Genomic DNA, 19,336 nt, shown 5'->3' on the forward strand with positions numbered 1-19,336 from the left:
GATATTGTACAAGATATGGACCAAATGACATCCCTGACACTTGGCAGTATGACTTAGAAGAAAAGACTACTATTGTAAGGTTTGCTTTAAACAAAATTAAACATTTCACTTAACATGTCATCTCTGAGAGTGTATGATGTTGATACCTCTTCATTTTACCAAACACCTCAGAGGAAGAGTTTGTGTTTGTTTAGAATCACTTTGCGTAAAATCCAGCCAAGAGCAAGTGGTAACCCACCGTTGTTGCTTAGTCACTCAGGCATGTCTGATTCATGGCAACCCCATGGACTGTAGCCCACCAGGCTCCTCCATCCATGCGATTCTCCAGGCAAGAAAACTGGAGTGGGCTGCCATTTCCTTCTCCAGGGGAATCTTCCCGACCCAGGGATCGAACTCACATCTCCTGCATTGGCGGGTGGATTCTTTACCGCTGAGCCACCTGGGCAGCCTGTAACCCACTAAGTGAGGACTAAGAAGCGTTGTGCTGGGGCAACTGAGAGTCAGAGCTCCGTACTTATCAAAGAAAACTACATGTTCCAAACCTTCTTCCTCAGTAAAGCGAGGGACTCCTTAATTTTATCCACCAGGTCCTTGCTCTTCCCCTCAAATTTCAGTCCCAGCTTCCACTGCTTGATCCAGCTGTATTTGCTTATGAGCTTTTCTGGTAACTAGAGTTATCAAGAAACAGAAGAGAGAAAAAAGGTTAACATTCCAAACAGTCCATCGCACAAGCCAAGCTGTGAGAAACAACGTACCCTAGGAGACCGACCTTGCGGCCTTTGTTTCCAGAATTAATTTTTGCACATCTGTCTGGGTTTAGGTCGGAGGACCTAAATCTAGAAGTCAGGAGGTCAGAAACAGCCACTCTGCAGAGGGCTGCTAGAGTGACAAGGTGGTTCTGGGTGAGGCCCAAAGGCATGGTCTACCTTGCTGGGCTCCCGCCACAGCCAGGAACACCCCAGAGCTCTGTGTAAGGGTGTGTGAAGGCAGTGTCCACGCAGGTCTTGGCATAACCCACCCAGGTGCCAGCTGGGCTCACTGGCCCCCACCCTGCCACTCCCTGATGCCTGACTCAGGAAGGCGCTTTGGGTCTAATGAGATGGTCCCGAAACAGCAAAAACCTGCTCCTTTCCTGACTAGGAAAACAAAACCTAATTTCCAATTTTTACACTACCATCATAGTTTTAAGATGAAAAAGAAACAAGATGGTCTCCAGTTTAAGTACCTAATCAGTAAAAAAAAAAAAAAAAAAAAAGTACCTAATCAGTGTAAGTAAGATAAAAGACTACAACTGCAAATAAGAAGCAAGGGTTAAGGGACCAGGCTGGCTGGCTCGTTAGAGAAAGGACACCGTCACTCGGCCTTTTTTCCTGGAGTGTCTGTTACTTTGTTTTCCCCTCATCATCAGTAGAATCTGGAGTCTGAAAGGCAAGCTGGGACAAAACTCAATCGATGTCAGCATGGGAACCCAGACTCTCCCAGCAGTCTAGGGTGTGTCAGGAGAAGTCCACGTTATTGGGCTGGGCACGGGCATGTCACCTCAGTGCTATAAAACGCAGAAAGGAAAAACAGTTCACTTCCAAGTCAAAAGACCATTAGAGAATGATGAATTCTTCCCTGGAACCGGAGCTTAACAATCATAAATACAGTTTTAAATGAGGCCGTATGTTCTGTTCTCCTGAATCTAAGACACTGAAGACCCTTCATGAATGATAACTCAGTTTCACCTTCTCGATCTACAGCAATCATGAGAAACTAAGGGGGTTTCATCTCTCCAAAGAGACAAAACCACTACAGGGACTGAGCTCCTCTTCAGCTAGTTACCATAGTGAGGCCATCTACACTTAACTTGCTTGTGGGGGTGGGAGGGTTGCGTTCTCACTTATCATGATGACAAACGACCCCCCTTTCCACCCAAGAGGAGCCCAGCGCTGCGCCCACGCTGTCCTGCATTTCAGCAACATGTGGGCGGTTCTCCTGCAAACCTTCTGTTAGGCCCTCTGGTTTCTCACCAGAACCTAAAATGCCCTCAAGTGGCAACACGCTGCAATCCCAACTGAGCACTAAGAAGCGCCAATGAGCAGAAAGTACTGGCTGCGCAGATGCGAGCTGGGAGACAGGGTGGGGGAAGCCCAGGAGAGCACGTGAGCATCACGGGACACTGGGTCAGGACCCACAAAGCAGGCATAGCACTCAAGTACTCGAGAGACCCCAAAGACCTAACTCCACAGAGGACCCAAATAAAAGTCCATTCCCTCGCTCCTTCCATGCATGGACCAAACTGTCGCTAGAGTAATTCTCCAGGGTTGTATACTTCTGGGAGATGTGGTGATCCTGGAAAAAGCCCCAAAATTGAGGTGTAAAAAGAAACTATGAGGAAAGAATAATGGGAGTTGAAATCCTTTACTCAGATTTAAAAAAAGAAGAAGAAAGAGTATAACTTTACATGCTTTTGGGGATCATGAGACACACGTCACACATACAAGGCTATTCCTTTACACTGCACACTCACACTGGACTTCTCTTAAGAGTAAAGGAGATTTAAGGAAGAAACAAAATTAAAAACAGGAAACAATGATGGGAAATACTTAACAAAGTAGGCAATCAGCTTTGGTGTAATTTCATTTGTGACTAAAATATTTTTTAAAAGCCTATTTTCTCTAGCAAATGTCCATAATCCTTGAAGTCAGTACTATGACTAAAGGGACAGCATATACCGAAAACGTGTCCTTCCCCAAACTCATAATATGAGTTTTGATACGGTTTATCCTACTCTAAGCAAACACCGCCACAGGTCCACCCATTCAAGAGACATTCTGAAACTTAACGGAACCCCTGTCCCAAAGGACACCACCTCTTGGGGGACCAGGTGCTGCCCAAGTTTAAGAAGAGGCAGAGCAAGCCACATCCAAGGTCAGGGTCAGATGATCTGACTACAGTCAACACCACAGAGACCGGGGTCTGGACGGAGGCAGACACAACACACAAGGAGCCCAGACCTGAAGACAGGCGGTGAGGAGCGGCCAGACTGTGAGACGGGCTGTGACGGCAAGGCCAGAGCAGCTGAGCAGTGCAGGAAGCGTGGCCTGGCCCTCCACCACCGAGCTCACACCAAGGGAGGCTCTCGGTCCTGTGCTTCCTGTTGCCCCATCATGTCCTGAAACCAAATGTGTTCCAGGAGCGAGGGACGATGCCAAGAGCTGTGGACAGCCTCTCCCCAGATGTGAGTACAAGCAGATACTGCCAGCTACAGGGCGTGGGGCTTCTCTGGGCTCACCGCACAGATTTCCTGATGAGATAAATGCATGCTCGGTCAAGGGACGTTTAGCACAGCAGGTGGCCGGCAGGCTGGGGCCGAGGCTAGCTCCAGCTCTACAGATTCACGTACAAGCTCAGGTGTCCCAGGACCTGTCTGACTCGCAGTGCTGAGGAGGGGGGTTGGGGTGGTCGCAGTCAGAAGAGGTCCTCGGCAATTCAGAGATTCCAGCATCAGGGGAAACGGAGACTGACTTGCTGTCAGACGGTTACTGTGCATCTAACAGCAAGCCCAGCCCATTTTAAACTCAAATCGTTTATACCAAGTTCTAACAGCAAGCATGGTTTAATTCTTATGATTGGATACGACTTATTCTCATTTAGTGGGAAGATGGACAGGAAATACTCAGAGACTTTCATAGCCAAACTCCTGTAAGACTTTCATGTTTGGTAGACAGAGTTAGGTATCAGCTGATCTGCTTGTTTTAGGCATGTGTGTTAACACATGTTGAGATGTGTCCTTACGACAGTTACACGGTGCTATCTGGTGATGGAGAGACCCCACTTCCAGGTGAGGTGGTCCAGGCACCCACCCTCCACGGCACACACTGCCAGTCTCTGTGGGTCTCTCCACCCATCTGCGCTCACACGTGGTTCCACCTTGACTTGTTCCAGTCACGCCACACCACCCTCTCACTCAGCGAGACCCCTATCAGGGCAGACTTCCTGAGGGAGGACCAAGCGGAGGGGCCGGGATGAGAACAGGGATGGGATGGCGGCCACAGGCAAGAGCACGCGACAGCTGGGAGGGGTGAGAGACTAGTCTGGGCAAGGGCAGCACCCAGTCTATGTGACCCTCCTGCGCTGGGCAAGGGCAGCACCCAGTCTACGCGCCCCTCCTGCGCTGTCACCTCGAATAAGAAACATGAGGTGCACGTGCCACCTGCTCAAGACACATCACAAAACAGATCCTCCCAGGAAAAGGCTCAAATCAAGGCAAGATGCTGGGGGCCAAAAAGTTAACACAGGGACAAGTCTTCTGGCTGCAGGAGAGCAAGAAAAGTTTCATAGACTTTCATACGACACCCCCGGCAGGTATGATGAGCTTTTTTCTGACGCAGGCCTCCTGGCATTCAATAAAGGTTAGATGACAAAAATAATACCACTGTGACTAACTAATTAGATTATGCTCCCAAGAGAAAAACTCTACTGATTGGCTGATACATACAGAAAAGGGAAGAAATGAGAATGCTTGAGAATTTCCATATGACTCAAATTCAGCCAGGAAAACCACCTTAAAGCCCCACAACTCACACACACAACATATTCTCATAACCATCAGAAACCAAGCACAGTCCACCTAGACTGTTTTCAGTATGACAGATGACCCTACCCAGATGGATCCTGTCAGTAAAACAAAAGCGACATCGTGCTTTACTTTTACGGGGAATATTTTATATGCTTAACTACGTGGACCAGAGTTACCTGGAAAGTAACCTGCACCAGAGTTTCTTGGAAAGTAAAAGAATTCTAATTCATTACATCAATTAAATTCATAAATCTAAGCAGCTCCTTAAAGTAAAAAGTTCAAAGGAAAAGAGCCTACACTTAAGAAGCACTTTATGTCACAAGCTGTAATTTAAGCTTTGGTCAGCAAACAGAAGTTAAAGCAAAACTGAGTGAGGTTGCTCGTGTTTGCTTCTCCAGCAGCGGCTCAGGTCCACAGGCAGGCTGACCAACATTTCCAAAATATTTCAGTGCTAATACTTAGCATAACCTGCAAAGCTAAAAAAGCCTACTGTATCGATTTCTTTTTGCTTCTTTATTGAAAAAAGAAATAAGCTAATACTGAGAAATCAGCTTGAGATGGCGCATCTGATTAGAAGAACCTCTCACAGATTACCTAGACACTTACACAAGGGTGCTGCTTCCATGCCGCTTTATAGAGTGGGTATCTCCAGGCGGTATTCTCCACCCACTGGGCCTGGCTGTGGTCGGAGACTATGTGACACCCCGACCACCTAACAGATCTGCAATTAGCTGAGCTGCCAGCCAGTATCCTCTACAAGTCTTTATTCCAGGCAAATACTCCAGCTCCTTCAACTGTTCTCAGGCGATAGATTGCCTCGGGCACACGCCCTTCTGTCCCGAGGGTACAGGCACAGAGCTGCTCGCAGTCCCTAAAATGGGATCTGACCAGCCCAGTTCAAGACAGGCTGTCACTGCCTGTGTTAAGCAGTATTCCTTTGTTTTTTTTAAAACTTTTTATTTTGTATTGGCGTATAGCCGATTAACAATGCTGTGAGTTTCAGGTAAACAGTGAAGGGACTCAGCCATACGTATACATGTATCCACTCTCCCCCAAACTCCCCTCCCATCCAGGCTGCCACGTAATAGTGAGCAGAGTTCCCTGTGCTGCACAGTGGGTCCTTGCTGGTTATCCATTTTAAATATAGTAGTGTGTACATGTCCACCTCAAACTCCCTACCTATCCCTTTCATTACAAAACAGGCTTCCTCATCACTGAGGCCATCACACACCTGTGGACTGCTACTGGGCCTGTGAGCCACTAAAATCCCGACTTTTTCCCCCTAAGTTGCTGGGGAGGCACGTCTCCCAGAGCTGACACTTTGGGTTTTGGTTCGGGGGGTTAAGACAAGCCCAAGATTTCCCATTTTCTTCCAATTAATGTCATATTGTGAGCTCCACTCAACCATGACTGCCCCCCAAGCTCTCGAGGGATGGTCTATCATCTAACCTATCATGACCTCAGCTGACGTCCATCATGGATACACGACACAGGGGTAACGTGACTCCTTGGGGTGTCACTGTCAGGCTGCAGATTCAAAACAACTAACGAGGGCCAGGCATGGGACAGAGCCCCCAACCCTCCCCTCCCCAGGAAGCCTCCCCCAGCTGACAGCAACCATCTCTCTGCCGGTGTTGCCGCCCTGTCACGTACCAAGCCTATGACTCTCCTAACACTCTCCAGACGGTGCTGATTCCCTGAACTGGAGCCAGAAGCCCAGAAACGTGCCTTTGGAAACCCCAGCAGGTTCTCAGAGAGTATAATACAAAGCCCACTTGGTGGAGACTGCAACCCGGAAGTCAAACTGCCCTCAGTGCTCTGGCAAGCCCTAAACAAACCCCTGCTCTCTAGTTCAGCTGAGGTGCTAAATAAATTTTATCATCTTCCTCCTCCGGGAAATAACAATCATTTTTGGTCGCTTCACTATGCAAAGCCATCCCAGCCACAGAAAGCTGCAGAAACCTGCGCGCTGACATCGCACTGCAGGCAAGCACCAGCACACAGCGCGGGCAGACAAAGGAAGTCTTTGCTGCAGAAACGACGGGAAACAGTGCAGACTCAAACCTGCGGCAGCAGCGTACCAGCGTGAGCTCCGGGTCCTGCAGCCAGGAGGGCAGCGCCGCCGGCTGACTCATGGCCTGGAACAGCGTGGCCCTCAGCGCACAGTAGTTATCTCCGCGGACTCGCCTGATGGAGGTGAATTTCTGAGACACCTCCTCGTAGCCCTGCGCAAAAATCATCAAAGAATTCAAATGGTTGCTACTGACCTCGGAGAGCGGGGAGAATTTTATTCGTGTGGAAGAAATGTGCCCCCGAAGCCCCCCACCCCGATCAGAGGAAGAATGGCCAAGTCTTTCCTGCAGGATATTTTAATTCCTTTTTTATTCATCAAAAGAAATTAACGAATGTTAGTATCGTACAAAACATCAGCATATGCAGCAGACGCAACATATTAGAACATATAGAATAGGACACTAAGTATTATTAAAATGCTGCTGCTGCTGCTAAGTCACTTCAGTCGTGTCCGACTCTGTGCGACCCCATAGACAGCAGCCCAGCAGGCTCCCCCATCCCTGGGATTCTCCAGGCAAGAACACTGGAGTGGGTTGCCATTTCCTTCTCCAATGCATTAAAGTGAAAAGTGAAAGTAAAGTCACTCAGTTGTATCCGACTCCTAACGACTCCATGGACTGCAGCCTACAAGGCTCCTCCGTCCATAGGATTTGCCAGGCAAGAGTACTAGATTGGGTTGCCATTGCCTTCTCCATTAAAATGCTAGTTACCCCCTAAGTTGAAGTCGTATGTCCCTTTCTAAGCAACTGGTGTAACACTCACTTATTAATAACCAACAATCTGAAGGCTTTGGTCTGTGTTTAAGTTGACCCTAAACCCTTTCTTTGGAAGGAATGATGCTAAAGCTGAAACTCCAGTACTCTGGCCACCTCATGCAAAGAGTTGACTCATTGGAAAAGACTCTGATGCTGGGAGGGATTGAGGGCAGGAGGAGAAGAGGACAACAGAGGATGAGATAGCTGGATGGCATCACTGACTCGATGAACATGAGTCTGAGTGAACTCCAGAAGTTGGTGATGGACAGGGAGGCCTGGCGTGCTGCGATTCATGGGGTTGAAAAGAGTCGGACGCGACTGAACTGAACTGAACTGAAACTCTTTAATGAGGAGACAGGAAAGAAAAGAGATGTACCCAGCTTATATGCCCAATCCCCCAGCCGTGTCTGACTCTTTGCAACCCTATGGTCTATTGCCCACCAGGCTCCTCTATCCATGGGATTTTCCAGACAAGAACACTGGAGTGGGTTGCCATTTCCTACGCAAGGGGAATCTTCCTGGCCCAAGGCTCAAACCCTCATCTTTTGCATCTCCCTGTGTTGACAGATGGATTCTTTACCTGGCTATGTCTCCATATTAAAAATAATACTCTGTCCCCCAAATTTCCATGAAGTACATAAAAGACTATATGTATTGTCTTGGAGGTGCCTGGATAAATTCTGTTTTTTAAAAAGTGGATTGAAATGTCATTATTATTCAGCCTGGAAGTGAAAGAAGGAAATGAAAATTCTCGGTGACATGCTCAGTCACTCAAACACAGCCATCCAAACGGACCGTTTTGAGCACACTCCCCTTAAAAGGACACCATGAAATCCCAGGGAGCTGGTCCAGGCACCTGGCTGACTGAGATCTCCGTTGGATGCTGCTCAGGCCTCAGCATCAACTTTCAGGCTTTCCCATCTCACTCCCCCTTGACCACATGGATCTGTCACTTGCCCTGCTCTTCCTCGACAGCCACTTAAAACCCTGTTTCCCCCTCAACACACACGTACACAAAGGAAGAAGTGACACCCTCCTGGGGTGGGGACCCCGTAGACAGTCATCCTGTGTCCAAGCACTGGACCCTGTCGTAAGTTGTTTTCAAGATTCAAGTCACAGGATGATGTTCGAAGTGGATATAAAAGTATTTCTTTCCAATAATAGAATTCTGAGAGCTGCATTTCTGTTCAGTGGCCCAACCACTGCAATAGAAGGCCCATCAGGGAGACTTATGCCTACTAAATGCACCTCTTCCCTATGGTGAACCCCCAGCTGTCCCAAATACTAGTTCAACAGCAACCGCACCTTTCCAAATGCATAAATCACTCATGGGATCGTGCAGTACACTGTAGTCCATATTCAGTGAAAAAATCCAGAGAAGCGGGCCCAGCGGTCCAAATCTGCGGTGTACAAGGGTCAACTGTAGGAGCAATCTCCACCCATGGGGGATGCTGAATTCAGGATCCACCTGAGGGGGACCGAGAGGGGTGCTGCCTGACTCCTATGCGGCGGGAGTGGTGACCCAGCCTGGCCACAGCCCAGCGGGGCCGCGTCATGGGAATCCCCGACGTCCCACAGCCTTGGAAGAACTACCTTTGGGTCATCCAGTTATGCAATGGGACTGAGAGGGGGCAGCTCCTGGGGTACCCTAAATAAAGGCAGGAGCTCCAGGTCCCACTGCTAAGGGAGTGAGGGAGAGTCCAGGCCCCGAGGACTGGAGGATGTGAAAATAAATCCAGGTGGGGACAGCAGATGTAGGTCACACAAGGCTGTGACCTCACCGGCCAGAAGGGCATTTCAGCCAAATGCCCCCAAGGGGCCAACCCGTGGCTGGCCCAGCTCAAAAGAGCACACAGTCATTTATGCGTTTTTCAAAGAAGTCAAGTTGCTGACTAACTGATAATGATTTTGTATTAATACTGAGACGGCCCTTATCTTTGCAGTCTGTTTCCTCATCTCTAAAGTTAGAAGCCCTGTTGTAACACAGTCTAATGGCAGTTGTCGTAACTATAACATCTAAACATAACAGCAACCCACTCCAGTATTCTTGCCTGGAGAATCCGATGGACAGGGGAGCCTGGTGGGCTGCTGTTCAAGGGGTTGCACAGAGCTGGACACGACTGAAGCGAATTAGCATGCACGCGTGCATGGGAGAAGGCAATGGCAACCCGCTCCACTACTCTTGCCTAGAGAATCCCATGGACAGGCGAGCCTGGTGGGCTGCTGTCTATGGGGTCGCACAGAATCGGACACAACTGAAGCGACTTAGCAGCATACAAAAGGACATGCTAAATAATTACCTATGGTAGACTACTGGAAAAACTCAAAATGCACGCATCCAGGCGTCATACCTTTTTCATACATGTTGCTTTTTGCGTATTTCCCCTCCATTCTTTTTTGCAGTAGTCCATGATATCCATTTCAGGAGCTACACTTAATCTAGCTTCTGTGAAAGAATCCAAAAAAAGGGGTGGGGTAGGGGGGAGGGGGAATAAGGAGACAAAGTATGATCAGAATAACAGCACAGCTTCGTCTGAGAGTTCCTTTCTTGCTCACTGCAGTCCCTCCCACGTCTAGAATCCCAAGACTGCTGACCACCCAGTGCATTTAGTAGGCCACCACCTGACTCCCAGATGACCACAGAGGTCTCCCGCTGAGCCTGTCACCAGACCCTACCGGCCATCCCCCACACAGCAGCCAGAGTGGTGCATTCAAAAACCTAAGTGAGATGCTACCTACCCCAGCTGGGCTCCAGGGCCTCCCATCACACCTGGGAGTCTACTCCCTTCCTCCCTACAAGAGGCCCCCCTGCCCTGGCCCTCCACTGCCTCTCGGGTCTCAGCTCCCCCACTACCCACACCGACAGCTCCTGCCCTACCAGTGAGGTACCTGCTCCTCACGCTCTGCAGGTCTCTGCTTACCTCTGACACTGACATTCAATGTCAAAACATCTCACACACACACTCTCTCTCTCATACACACACACTCACACACACACACTTTCACTCTGTTCCCCTTACATGGTTCTGCTTTTCTTCTTGGCACTGATCTACACCTGACATATTTCTTTCTCTGTACCCTGCCTCTCTCATCCTTAAACACACACACACATACACACTTTCACTCTGTTCCCCTTACATGGTTCTGCTTTTCTTCTTGGCACTGAGCAGCACCTAACATATTTCTTTTTCTGTATGCTGCTTCTCCCATCCCTACACACACACACACACACACACACATACATACACACATAGCAAAACATGAGCTCCCTGAGGGCAGGGGCTTGGTCTGTTTCTCAGCTGTGCCCTCAGCACCGGCAACCACACTGACCTAAGTATCCTCAAATAATGTTCATTCAAACACGCAATAGTCTAAGCTTTGAGACCACATAGCTAGTGATTTGTAATTTTTCCACATCCATTATACAAAGAGATAACACCTCTATTACAGATGTATATTTAATAATCTTTATTTCGTTATATCCTGCTTTGATCCCAAAGGGCTATAAACTGTTGATAATCAGCCAGAAACTAACGGAGCTCTCAATGTGAGCTGAAACACAGGCCTGTTTGATTCTAATAACACATACCCCCCAAATAAAAGAGATAACTGATGATCAGACAGATGTTACAGTAAAAAATAAAAAGGCCTTAAGACTTCTCTTGTTTAACACACGAGGCCTGGGGTTGGATTATGTGGCCTAGGCATATGCACGCACACGTGTAGGTCTTTGTATGTTTTAGGAAGAAAGAGAGCTAAATTCCCAGGCATATCTTGACTTCCTTTTTAAAATATTGAAGAAGTAAATGTTAGCAAAGAAATCAGGATATAAACACAGAAGTACCTCATGGCATATTTACTCAAGAGGAAGTTGTACATAAAGATGTTATAGTCAACTCAATCCAACAAACACTGTGTTTCTAATATGTGCCAAGCACTGAGCTAGGAGCAGAGGCATATGAAGATGATAAAGGCCCAGATTTGGTCCTGAAAGGGTTTAGAGACTACTTAAGAAGAAAGGACCACAGGCCTTGACCCTGCAAGATGTGATGGATGTGGGATGACGGATGGAGGAGCACAAGAAGAACCCCTAAGCCCTTCCTGCACTTTAATAAGTAAAACAACTTTTTAAGACATAAAATGTCAGAATTGCCTATTTTAAAAATCTCATTGATAAATCCTTTCATAAGGAAAATAAACCTTCTATACAAAAGGGAAAATAACACACACACAGGTAACAAATACATTTATCTGTGCTTAAGTCAGGATTGGCTTAAAGGTGAACCAGACCTAGAGCCTAGACCACAAATACCACGGCTGCACAGCCAACCCTCAAATAAAGAGCAGTCACTGTCAAAAACACTTTGTGAGTATTTATTAGTGGAAGGAAGAGTTCCCTTTAATCGCTTTTCAACTCGCCTCCTCAGAAAGCCCGAGGAGCTACACGTGTCCAGAGTCGAGGATGTTCACTGGGACATGTTCTGCCACGAGCAGAGCAGCTTCCAGCTCGGGAAGGGCCCCCAGAGAAGAAAGTCCAGCCCTGGTGCTCTCCTCACCCACGGTCCTCTTTCCTGTGGGTTGGACACCCGGGCCCTCCACAGGCCGGCAGGGGCCCCATCTCAGGACTGAGTGGAGGAGGCAGGAGGCTGACTGGGCTCAGAGCCCAGGCCACAAGCCACAGTCCTCTGATGAATCAGAGGTCTGCGTGAGGCAGTGAGGGTGGGAAAATGGGTACTTAAACAGCTGCCAGCATCGGAAGTGCACCCCCAGTCCCATCCAGCTGGGCACTGGGAGGAAGACTCCAAGAGCCACTGCAGGCTGGGAGCTGGAGATGCAGGACGGCCTGAGCCCGACCTCAGGCAGCTTACAGTGTAAGTCAGCGTCTGCTCTAGTTATCTGCTTGCTACATAGGCTGCTTACTGCCCCAGGAATGCACATTTCTAATGGCCAAATAAACTCCACCAAAAACAAATTCAAAAAACACAAAGGGGAAGCTGAAAATCAAGAGTGGTCACCAGAAGCTGAAATAACCAAGAGGTTTTGTTCCTTAACCACCATATGGTGACCAAGACAAGGATTCAGACCCTTGGAGGATGTGAAGTTAAAACTGAACCCTTCCAGAATGCTGGGACTCTCAATCAAGAGGCTAGGGCAAGAATTGAAAACTTTTTCTCTAATGGGCCAGAGTGTAAATAACGTAGGCTTTAAGGCTATAAAGTTTCTGTCACAACTACTCAACTTACTATTCATGAAAATCACCATGTGCGATGTGTAAACTAAGGAATTCCAATAAAACTTTATTTACAAAACCAGGTGGCATCTCAACTTTGGCCAGGGAGCTAGTGTTTGCTGACCCCTGGACTAGGTGGGGTCAGCTTCCTGGGTGGCACGAATGGTAAAGAATCTGACTGCCAATGCAGGAGATGTTAAGAGATATAGGTTCAATCCCTGGGTCGGGAAGATCCCCTGGAGAAGGAAATGGCAACCAGTTCCTTGCCTGGAGAATCCCATAGACAGAGGAGTCTGGTGGGCTACCGTCCACGGGGTCGCAAAGAATAGGACATGACTCAGGCTACTTTGCACTCACGGACTAGGTGATTAACAGAGAGCATGAGAAAACTTTCTGCTTTGACCTGGGATCTGCCTTGGGGACAGAGGACCTAAGATCTCATAACCACAGGCCAGCTCTCACACAGGGACAGGGTGTGACTTCACATCAGCTGCAAGACCCTGGGAACTCAAACCCAGAAATTCACCTGACGTGGCCCAAGGCAGGTGACTCCTGGGTGCACGGCAGAAACGAGACCAAACTCCCTCACACTCAAGACAGGCTGCACAATCTCTCCACAGACACACAAAAGCTGAACGTAGAACCAAACTCTGAAGAAACAAGAAGTAAGCAAAAACAGCAACTGGCATAAGTAGACCTGCCAGGATTTTCAGCTAATGGAATTATCAGGTCCAGAAAAGAATGTTTAAAATGCTTAAGGGAATAAAAGAAGAAATAAAAACTTGAGCAAAGAGCAATACACTATCAAAAAAGACCAAGCAAATTGGGAAGGAAAACAGATCTTTTCCAAAAGAGAAAGAGAAAACCTTTCTAAAGGAACTATCCAGAATGTAACAGAGGCCAAAAGTCAGAAAATACTTGAAAGGGTGTGTAACTGAGGGCCCTGGATAACTGAATGGGAGCTAGCAAACACCTGATTTGGAACTCTGGAAGCAGTAAACAGAATAGGAAAAAGGCAGTATTTAGAGAGATAATGGCTGAGAATTCTGAACTGATGAAAACTAAGCATCTTCAGATTTTAAAAGGTAAAAACAATCCCTAACAAAGTGCTAAAAAAAAAAAAAATCCGTACTTAAGAGACGCTGAGGAGAAACTTGTAGGACACCGAAGACAGAGAGGAGACAGGGAAAGACAGACTGCCAAGAGTCAGACTGACTGCAGTGTTTTCCAAGAGAAGACAGGGAAAGACAGACTGCCAAGAGTCGGACTGACCACAGTGTTTTCAACTATGAAAGAAACAAGAGAGTGGAATGAAACCTTCAAGGAAAATTAGAGAAAATGTATTATTCACCTGGGGTTATTCACGAAACAAGGTGAAGTCAAGACATTTTTGCAAAAAACGGAGCTGCTCACCAGAGGCCCATCCACAGGATGTTACATCAGGAAGGACAACGAAGCCAGAAGGACTGAGATGCACGGTGTGAAGGGACCCGTGTTGCCTCAGACCAGAGCTGGAAGAGACAAGACCCCCTGAAAAGCACCTGTGTGGGGCTCCCCTGGGGACAGAAGGGAACCCAACAGAGAGCCCACAGAGCAAGCGAGGAGGCCAGAGGCCCCTGCAGACAGGGCAGGAACAGACAAGGGCTGAGGAAGCGCCTTCTCCTCAGGACGGGACTGCCAAGTCCTACCATTGAGGTGAAGTGTGTGCAACTGCCGTTGGGGCCCTGAGACGCCTCTGAAGGCTGTGGGGGCCGGGAACCCGCGGGGCTGGACCACAACAGAGCGCATCATCTTCCCCGGTTACCACAGGGAGGAGTTCCGCCAACTCCCTGTGAGGAAGGCTAGAGAACTGTCTTCAGAGACCCCACCCGTATCTTCTGCTCCTAATGACACATCCTAACACTTTGTCACCAGCACCGTAAATGAGAGCCGGTTCCTAAACCAGAACATTATGCAAGTGGCGCGCAGGAAAACGCCGCTTGTGAATCATTCGGTGGCTCAGTCATGTCCGACTCTGCGACCCTGTGGACTGCGGCACTCCAGGCCTGTTGTCCTTCACCATCTCCTGGAGTTTGATCAAACTCACGTTTTTGATTCAGTGATGCCATCCAACCATCTCATTCTGTCAGCCCCTTCTCCTCCTTCCCTCTGTCTGAATGGTCTGTGGGGTATCCCCTAATGGAGCTCCCTCCCTGGCCTCCTGCCCGGGGCAACTTGGGGAGGAAGGAGGTGCTTCCCCACACCCGGCCCGACGGCCATGGTCGAAGCAGGCTCACCCTAGCAGCCAGGGGTCGATGGATGCTGAAGGATGAACAGAGCACATGCGGCTGAGCACAAGTGTGGACAGGAAGTCACAACATGACGGGAGAATTAAGAGCTATCATGTCCACCACCGTTCTTTCTTATAAGTCAAATCAAATTCACATGGCCTTCTGCACTCAAAGACCCAGAGGGCCAGCTTCGCAGTAAATCCTTCCACTTAAAACGAAAAACACACTTCAAACCCCAACTCTCCCTCTATGAAAATAAGGAAGTCAAGAACTTAAGAGAGAGTGGTGTCAAGAGGTTAGACAAATTCTCACGGGTGCAAAAATGCTATGAATGTAAGGAACACAAGCAAAGTACTTGCAGTGAAATTTTAAAGCCTCAGAAAACAGTAGTCCCCAAATACACCCAAAATATTTTTACCCAGCAAAATGAATAATCCAGTGGAGGTAAGACCAAATGCCTAAGAATGCTTCCGAGGAAGTCCATCTTCCTAGGAAAGTGTGTCTCAATATTTTATGAAAATGGATATACTGATTTACCTGCATTTTCTACTATAAACAGTAAGAACTCTTTATAAAGAAAACAATTTCAAACGTACCTGATGACCCTCTTTCATGTATAAGTAATTCTTTCTCCTTTTCTATTTCATCCGCCGCACGATACATGTCCTCCTCGCTGAAATCACACCAAATCAGACATTTCAAAAATTTGTGGCACTGACATGTCCTTCTTATCACAACATGCAGCTGCTTTACGAATTTATAAGACACGCAAAGTTTAACGTTTTTACATTACATGATGATAGTCTGATAAAATATGGGTTTTTCGCCTTAGACTTGTATTTTTAGCATTACTCAGACTTTTTGAAGTGAGACATTTTACCGCTCCACTGGCTACGTGGTTCTGGGGCCATTTCAACTGTGATGTCTTTAATGCCTCCACCACACACGTAAGCATCTTAGCATGCTCATCTATGCTCATCAGCGAAACTGTTTCTGACTCTCCAGGTTTCAAGCATGGAGATGGTGCTAATAAAAGCACTGAGGAGCGCAGGCCAACTGCCGACTTTGGGACATCACAGGCAAATTTTCCAAGAGCTCCTCGAAAAAAAAGGACAGGAGATTCACAAGATCCCCTGGGCCACACCAGCTCCCTGAGGCGCTCCTGCTCCCTGATGCCCACAGGAAAGCAGCTCCCCAACCTTGTGCTGGGCATATGCCCACCAACCCCCACACTTTTGTTGGGACTTACACAGCAGCTCCCTAAAGAGTCTCCTGGCTCCTTCAGTGAGCTAACAAGAACCTACTAAGTCCTGGAAAGGAGAAAACCCCACTGGCTGCTAGAAAAGGAGAGCAAATGGAACTTTCAGATTCTAAGATGACTCCTGTTCCCCTCAAGATGCACCATGGTGATGGGAAACAGTGATGCCATTCTGTTTTTGCTGGAACACAGGACAGGTGAGAGCGCAAGTCGCCCAAAAATGGAAGATGGGGAGGTAAGGCATGGAGGATGGGAGAAGCCTGGAGGCCTGTGGACCGATGTCTGCTGGAAGGGGAGACCAGCACACCCTGCAGGGCCCAGAAAGGTCAGAACTAGAGGTACACCGAGGACTTTGTGGGGGGCATGGGAGACCTCCAGGGCCGCAAGCAACAGACCCCCCGTTCCCAGTACTCCCCACAACAGCACACCCCTGCTCCTCACACAGGACGGGAGGCTCCAGGCACCGGGGCACATAGGAAAGAGGAGTTACTTAGGAACTAAGGGGATGGCCCCCGTGTGCCTGACTCTGGGAGCTCCCCAGCGCCTCGAGCACGGCTCAGAAGCCAGAGGAAAGAGGAAGGGGGTGCCGCTGAGAGAAACAGACTGAGGTGGGGACCAACACACCCTCCACCCTTGAAACCCTTCAACGGCTCCCAAATAAGCAGGGAAGTCTAAATCTGGACGCACCCCACCACGCTAGCCCTACACACACACACACACACACTTCAGGCCAAACACTTGATGGGCCCAGCCTGTGCTTTTACACCTGTGACTGGCTCTGCTGACACCCCTGCATGAATGGCTCACTGTCCACCCCAACAGGGCACAGGCTGTGTGGGCGGCCTCGCTGGAGCATGCCACAGGCTGCAGTTGACCACCAGGGTGTGACCATTCCTCACTCCAGCCCTCGTCAACCACGTGCATCACGTGGAACTCAAGGGACTACACTTCTCAGCACCTAAATTTATCCACCTGTAAAAATAACGGTGAGAGGACTCACAAGAAACTGCTCTGAAAATAAGACACGCAGGCACTCAACAGTCAAAAAAGTTAGCTAGCCTCATTAATTCTCGTATCTATCCATCTGGGCAGAGGAGGGACGGATGATTCACCCAATGATCATTTCTTACCCGTTTTCCTTTTCTTCTCTTTTCTCGAAAGTGATGGTGTGTGTGTGCCTGTCTTTTGTTGTTGTTGTGGGATTGAGGGGGACATATTAGGGAAAGGGTACTCTCCATGTGCTCTAACCCCAGTGAGATTTCAAGTAAAAGGTGTGATGTCACCCATGCAGCCAGGGCCAGGGTTAAAAGCAAACAGAAACCAGATTCACAGGGACTATACATCAAACACTTCAAGTAAAAAGTGACTAAACGTGTTAGTTCTTCTTTTAATAGTTTAATGTTATCTTTCAGCCTCCTTCCAAGCTTTATTAAATAGGAGAGAAATTCTGATCGTATAAAACCGGCATTTAAGTGAATCGTTTTCATAATACCATTATCAGAAGCACGTCTTTGTGGAAGCCACTTCCCCAATCTTGGCCTCAGTTTTCTCATCTTCAAAATGAGATGACCAGACAAGATCTAAATCATCTATGTAGTTCCTCTTCCAGTTCTTGGTTCTAACGGACTATGAAGTTATTCTCACTTCATGCGAATTCTGTGGCTATGGGCAGGCGTCTCTGCCTCCACTCTTGTCTCCTGCCTTTCTTATCTACAGAATAACCAAAGTGCATGGCAACACCAGGGCCCAGAGGAGGTTCTCTAAACTAGCATCTCTCTGAATAGCCGCAAATACAAACTCCCACAAAGACCAACATCAGAGAAACGAAGAGAAGCCTACAGGAGAACTAAGTGCAACGGGAAGACAGAGCAGAAAGGAAGGTTACTGGAAACAGAAATGCGGTGATTCAAGACATACAGAAGAAGCACAGCAGAAACTGATGAATGGGAGGCCCAGAGTGTATTCAAATCACTTTAGCCACACTATTTCATTCAGATTCTGTGCATGGCCACCAAAGACATCTGCTAACTCTCCAAGGCCACCAGGGAAACTGTAATACGGTTTTTAAAGACCATTGTATTTCCTTGGGGAGAAGCTATAAGTTCAAGCAATAAAGCTCAATTAGTTTGATCAGAAAATGAGACATTTAATAGCCAAAATGAAATATTCATCCAACACGAGGATTGCCAACTAGAGAGATGTGGGAAAGCAAGAAAAATTAAAATAATTTTATTTAAGAAAATACTTCACTTAGTAAGCCTTTAACTTTTTTAAATATCAAAAAGGAACTAATATTTTTAACAGCAAAAAGAAATTATATTTAAAATCGGGAATCTGAAATAGCTGGAGGTTTAAATTTTTGTTTGGGAAAGGAAGACAGGGAAACAATGAAAGGAAAGGGGCTATTTGATAAGATCAGATCTTCCGTGCTGACCAGTTTCAGAAATGTGGCAATTTTGTGTGTGTGTCAAGCTGGGGTTGGGATGAGAGGTGTTCACCATTTGGCACAGAGTCCATTGAAATCCATAGGCTCAAAATGATCACTACAGCAAAAAATTTCCTTCCAGAAAACATACAGATTGCTAGAAAAGTAGTGAAGAAAAGTAAAAGTCTTAAATGTGACCTGATTTCTTGGGGACCATGGCATGTGAGCAGTACTCAGTTAAAATTTTAAAACCAAAATGCTAATAATTCCTGCTTAGAACATTATTAGTTTAGCACCATAATGTTATTCTAAAGTGTGTATTTTCAAGCTCCCATTTTCTCTTAGAAATGAAATATTTTACTCTTAATGTTAAAGTATCAATATACACCATTGAGCAGGTTACATGACACTGTCTGTTAACTTATAACCTTCCTCTTGCTCTGTTCAAAGACCTGGATAACAATAAATGAAACTTAATTTTAAAATGCTGACTACATTTAGACAAAATTATACTAGTCCCCAAAACAAAAGCTATAATATAAGCTAAAAACACAGAGCTCAGCGAAGCAGAAGACATTTCTGTGAAGCCAATTTTTCGATTTCTGATAAACTGAACACATAATATGAAAAAAGTCAACTCTAACATATGCAAAGCTAACAAGACAGCATCTCAGTCACTCACTGTTGTGGACATTTGCACCAAGTTCCCCTTAGCTATCTAAAAAAGCTAAACTGAGTATGACTCTGTTCAGCTCTCTGGA

At 47.3% G+C, this 19,336-nt stretch overlaps 1 protein-coding gene across 5 annotated transcripts in view; it reads right to left on the reverse strand.

The window, feature by feature from the left end:
- Window positions 1-19,336, reverse strand: part of OTULIN (OTU deubiquitinase with linear linkage specificity) — a 36,573-nt gene that overhangs the window by 12,504 nt on the left and 4,733 nt on the right. For 2 of the 5 annotated variants that reach the window (XM_019982924.2, XM_019982925.2), the window contains exons 2-5: window positions 15,489-15,565; window positions 9,744-9,838; window positions 6,646-6,789; window positions 543-668 (exon numbers count right to left, since the gene is read on the reverse strand). In XM_019982924.2, the coding sequence (XP_019838483.1) occupies window positions 543-668; window positions 6,646-6,789; window positions 9,744-9,838; window positions 15,489-15,565 (442 nt within the window). Of the gene's footprint in view, window positions 1-542; window positions 669-6,645; window positions 6,790-9,743; window positions 9,839-15,488; window positions 15,566-17,280; window positions 17,624-19,336 lie in introns of those variants that run through there. The other 3 variants (XM_070774833.1, XM_070774831.1, XM_070774832.1) reach the window with 3 other exon arrangements.

Source organism: Bos indicus, chromosome 20 (genome assembly GCF_029378745.1).
Source record: "Bos indicus isolate NIAB-ARS_2022 breed Sahiwal x Tharparkar chromosome 20, NIAB-ARS_B.indTharparkar_mat_pri_1.0, whole genome shotgun sequence".
NCBI classification, from domain to species: domain Eukaryota; kingdom Metazoa; phylum Chordata; class Mammalia; order Artiodactyla; family Bovidae; genus Bos; species Bos indicus.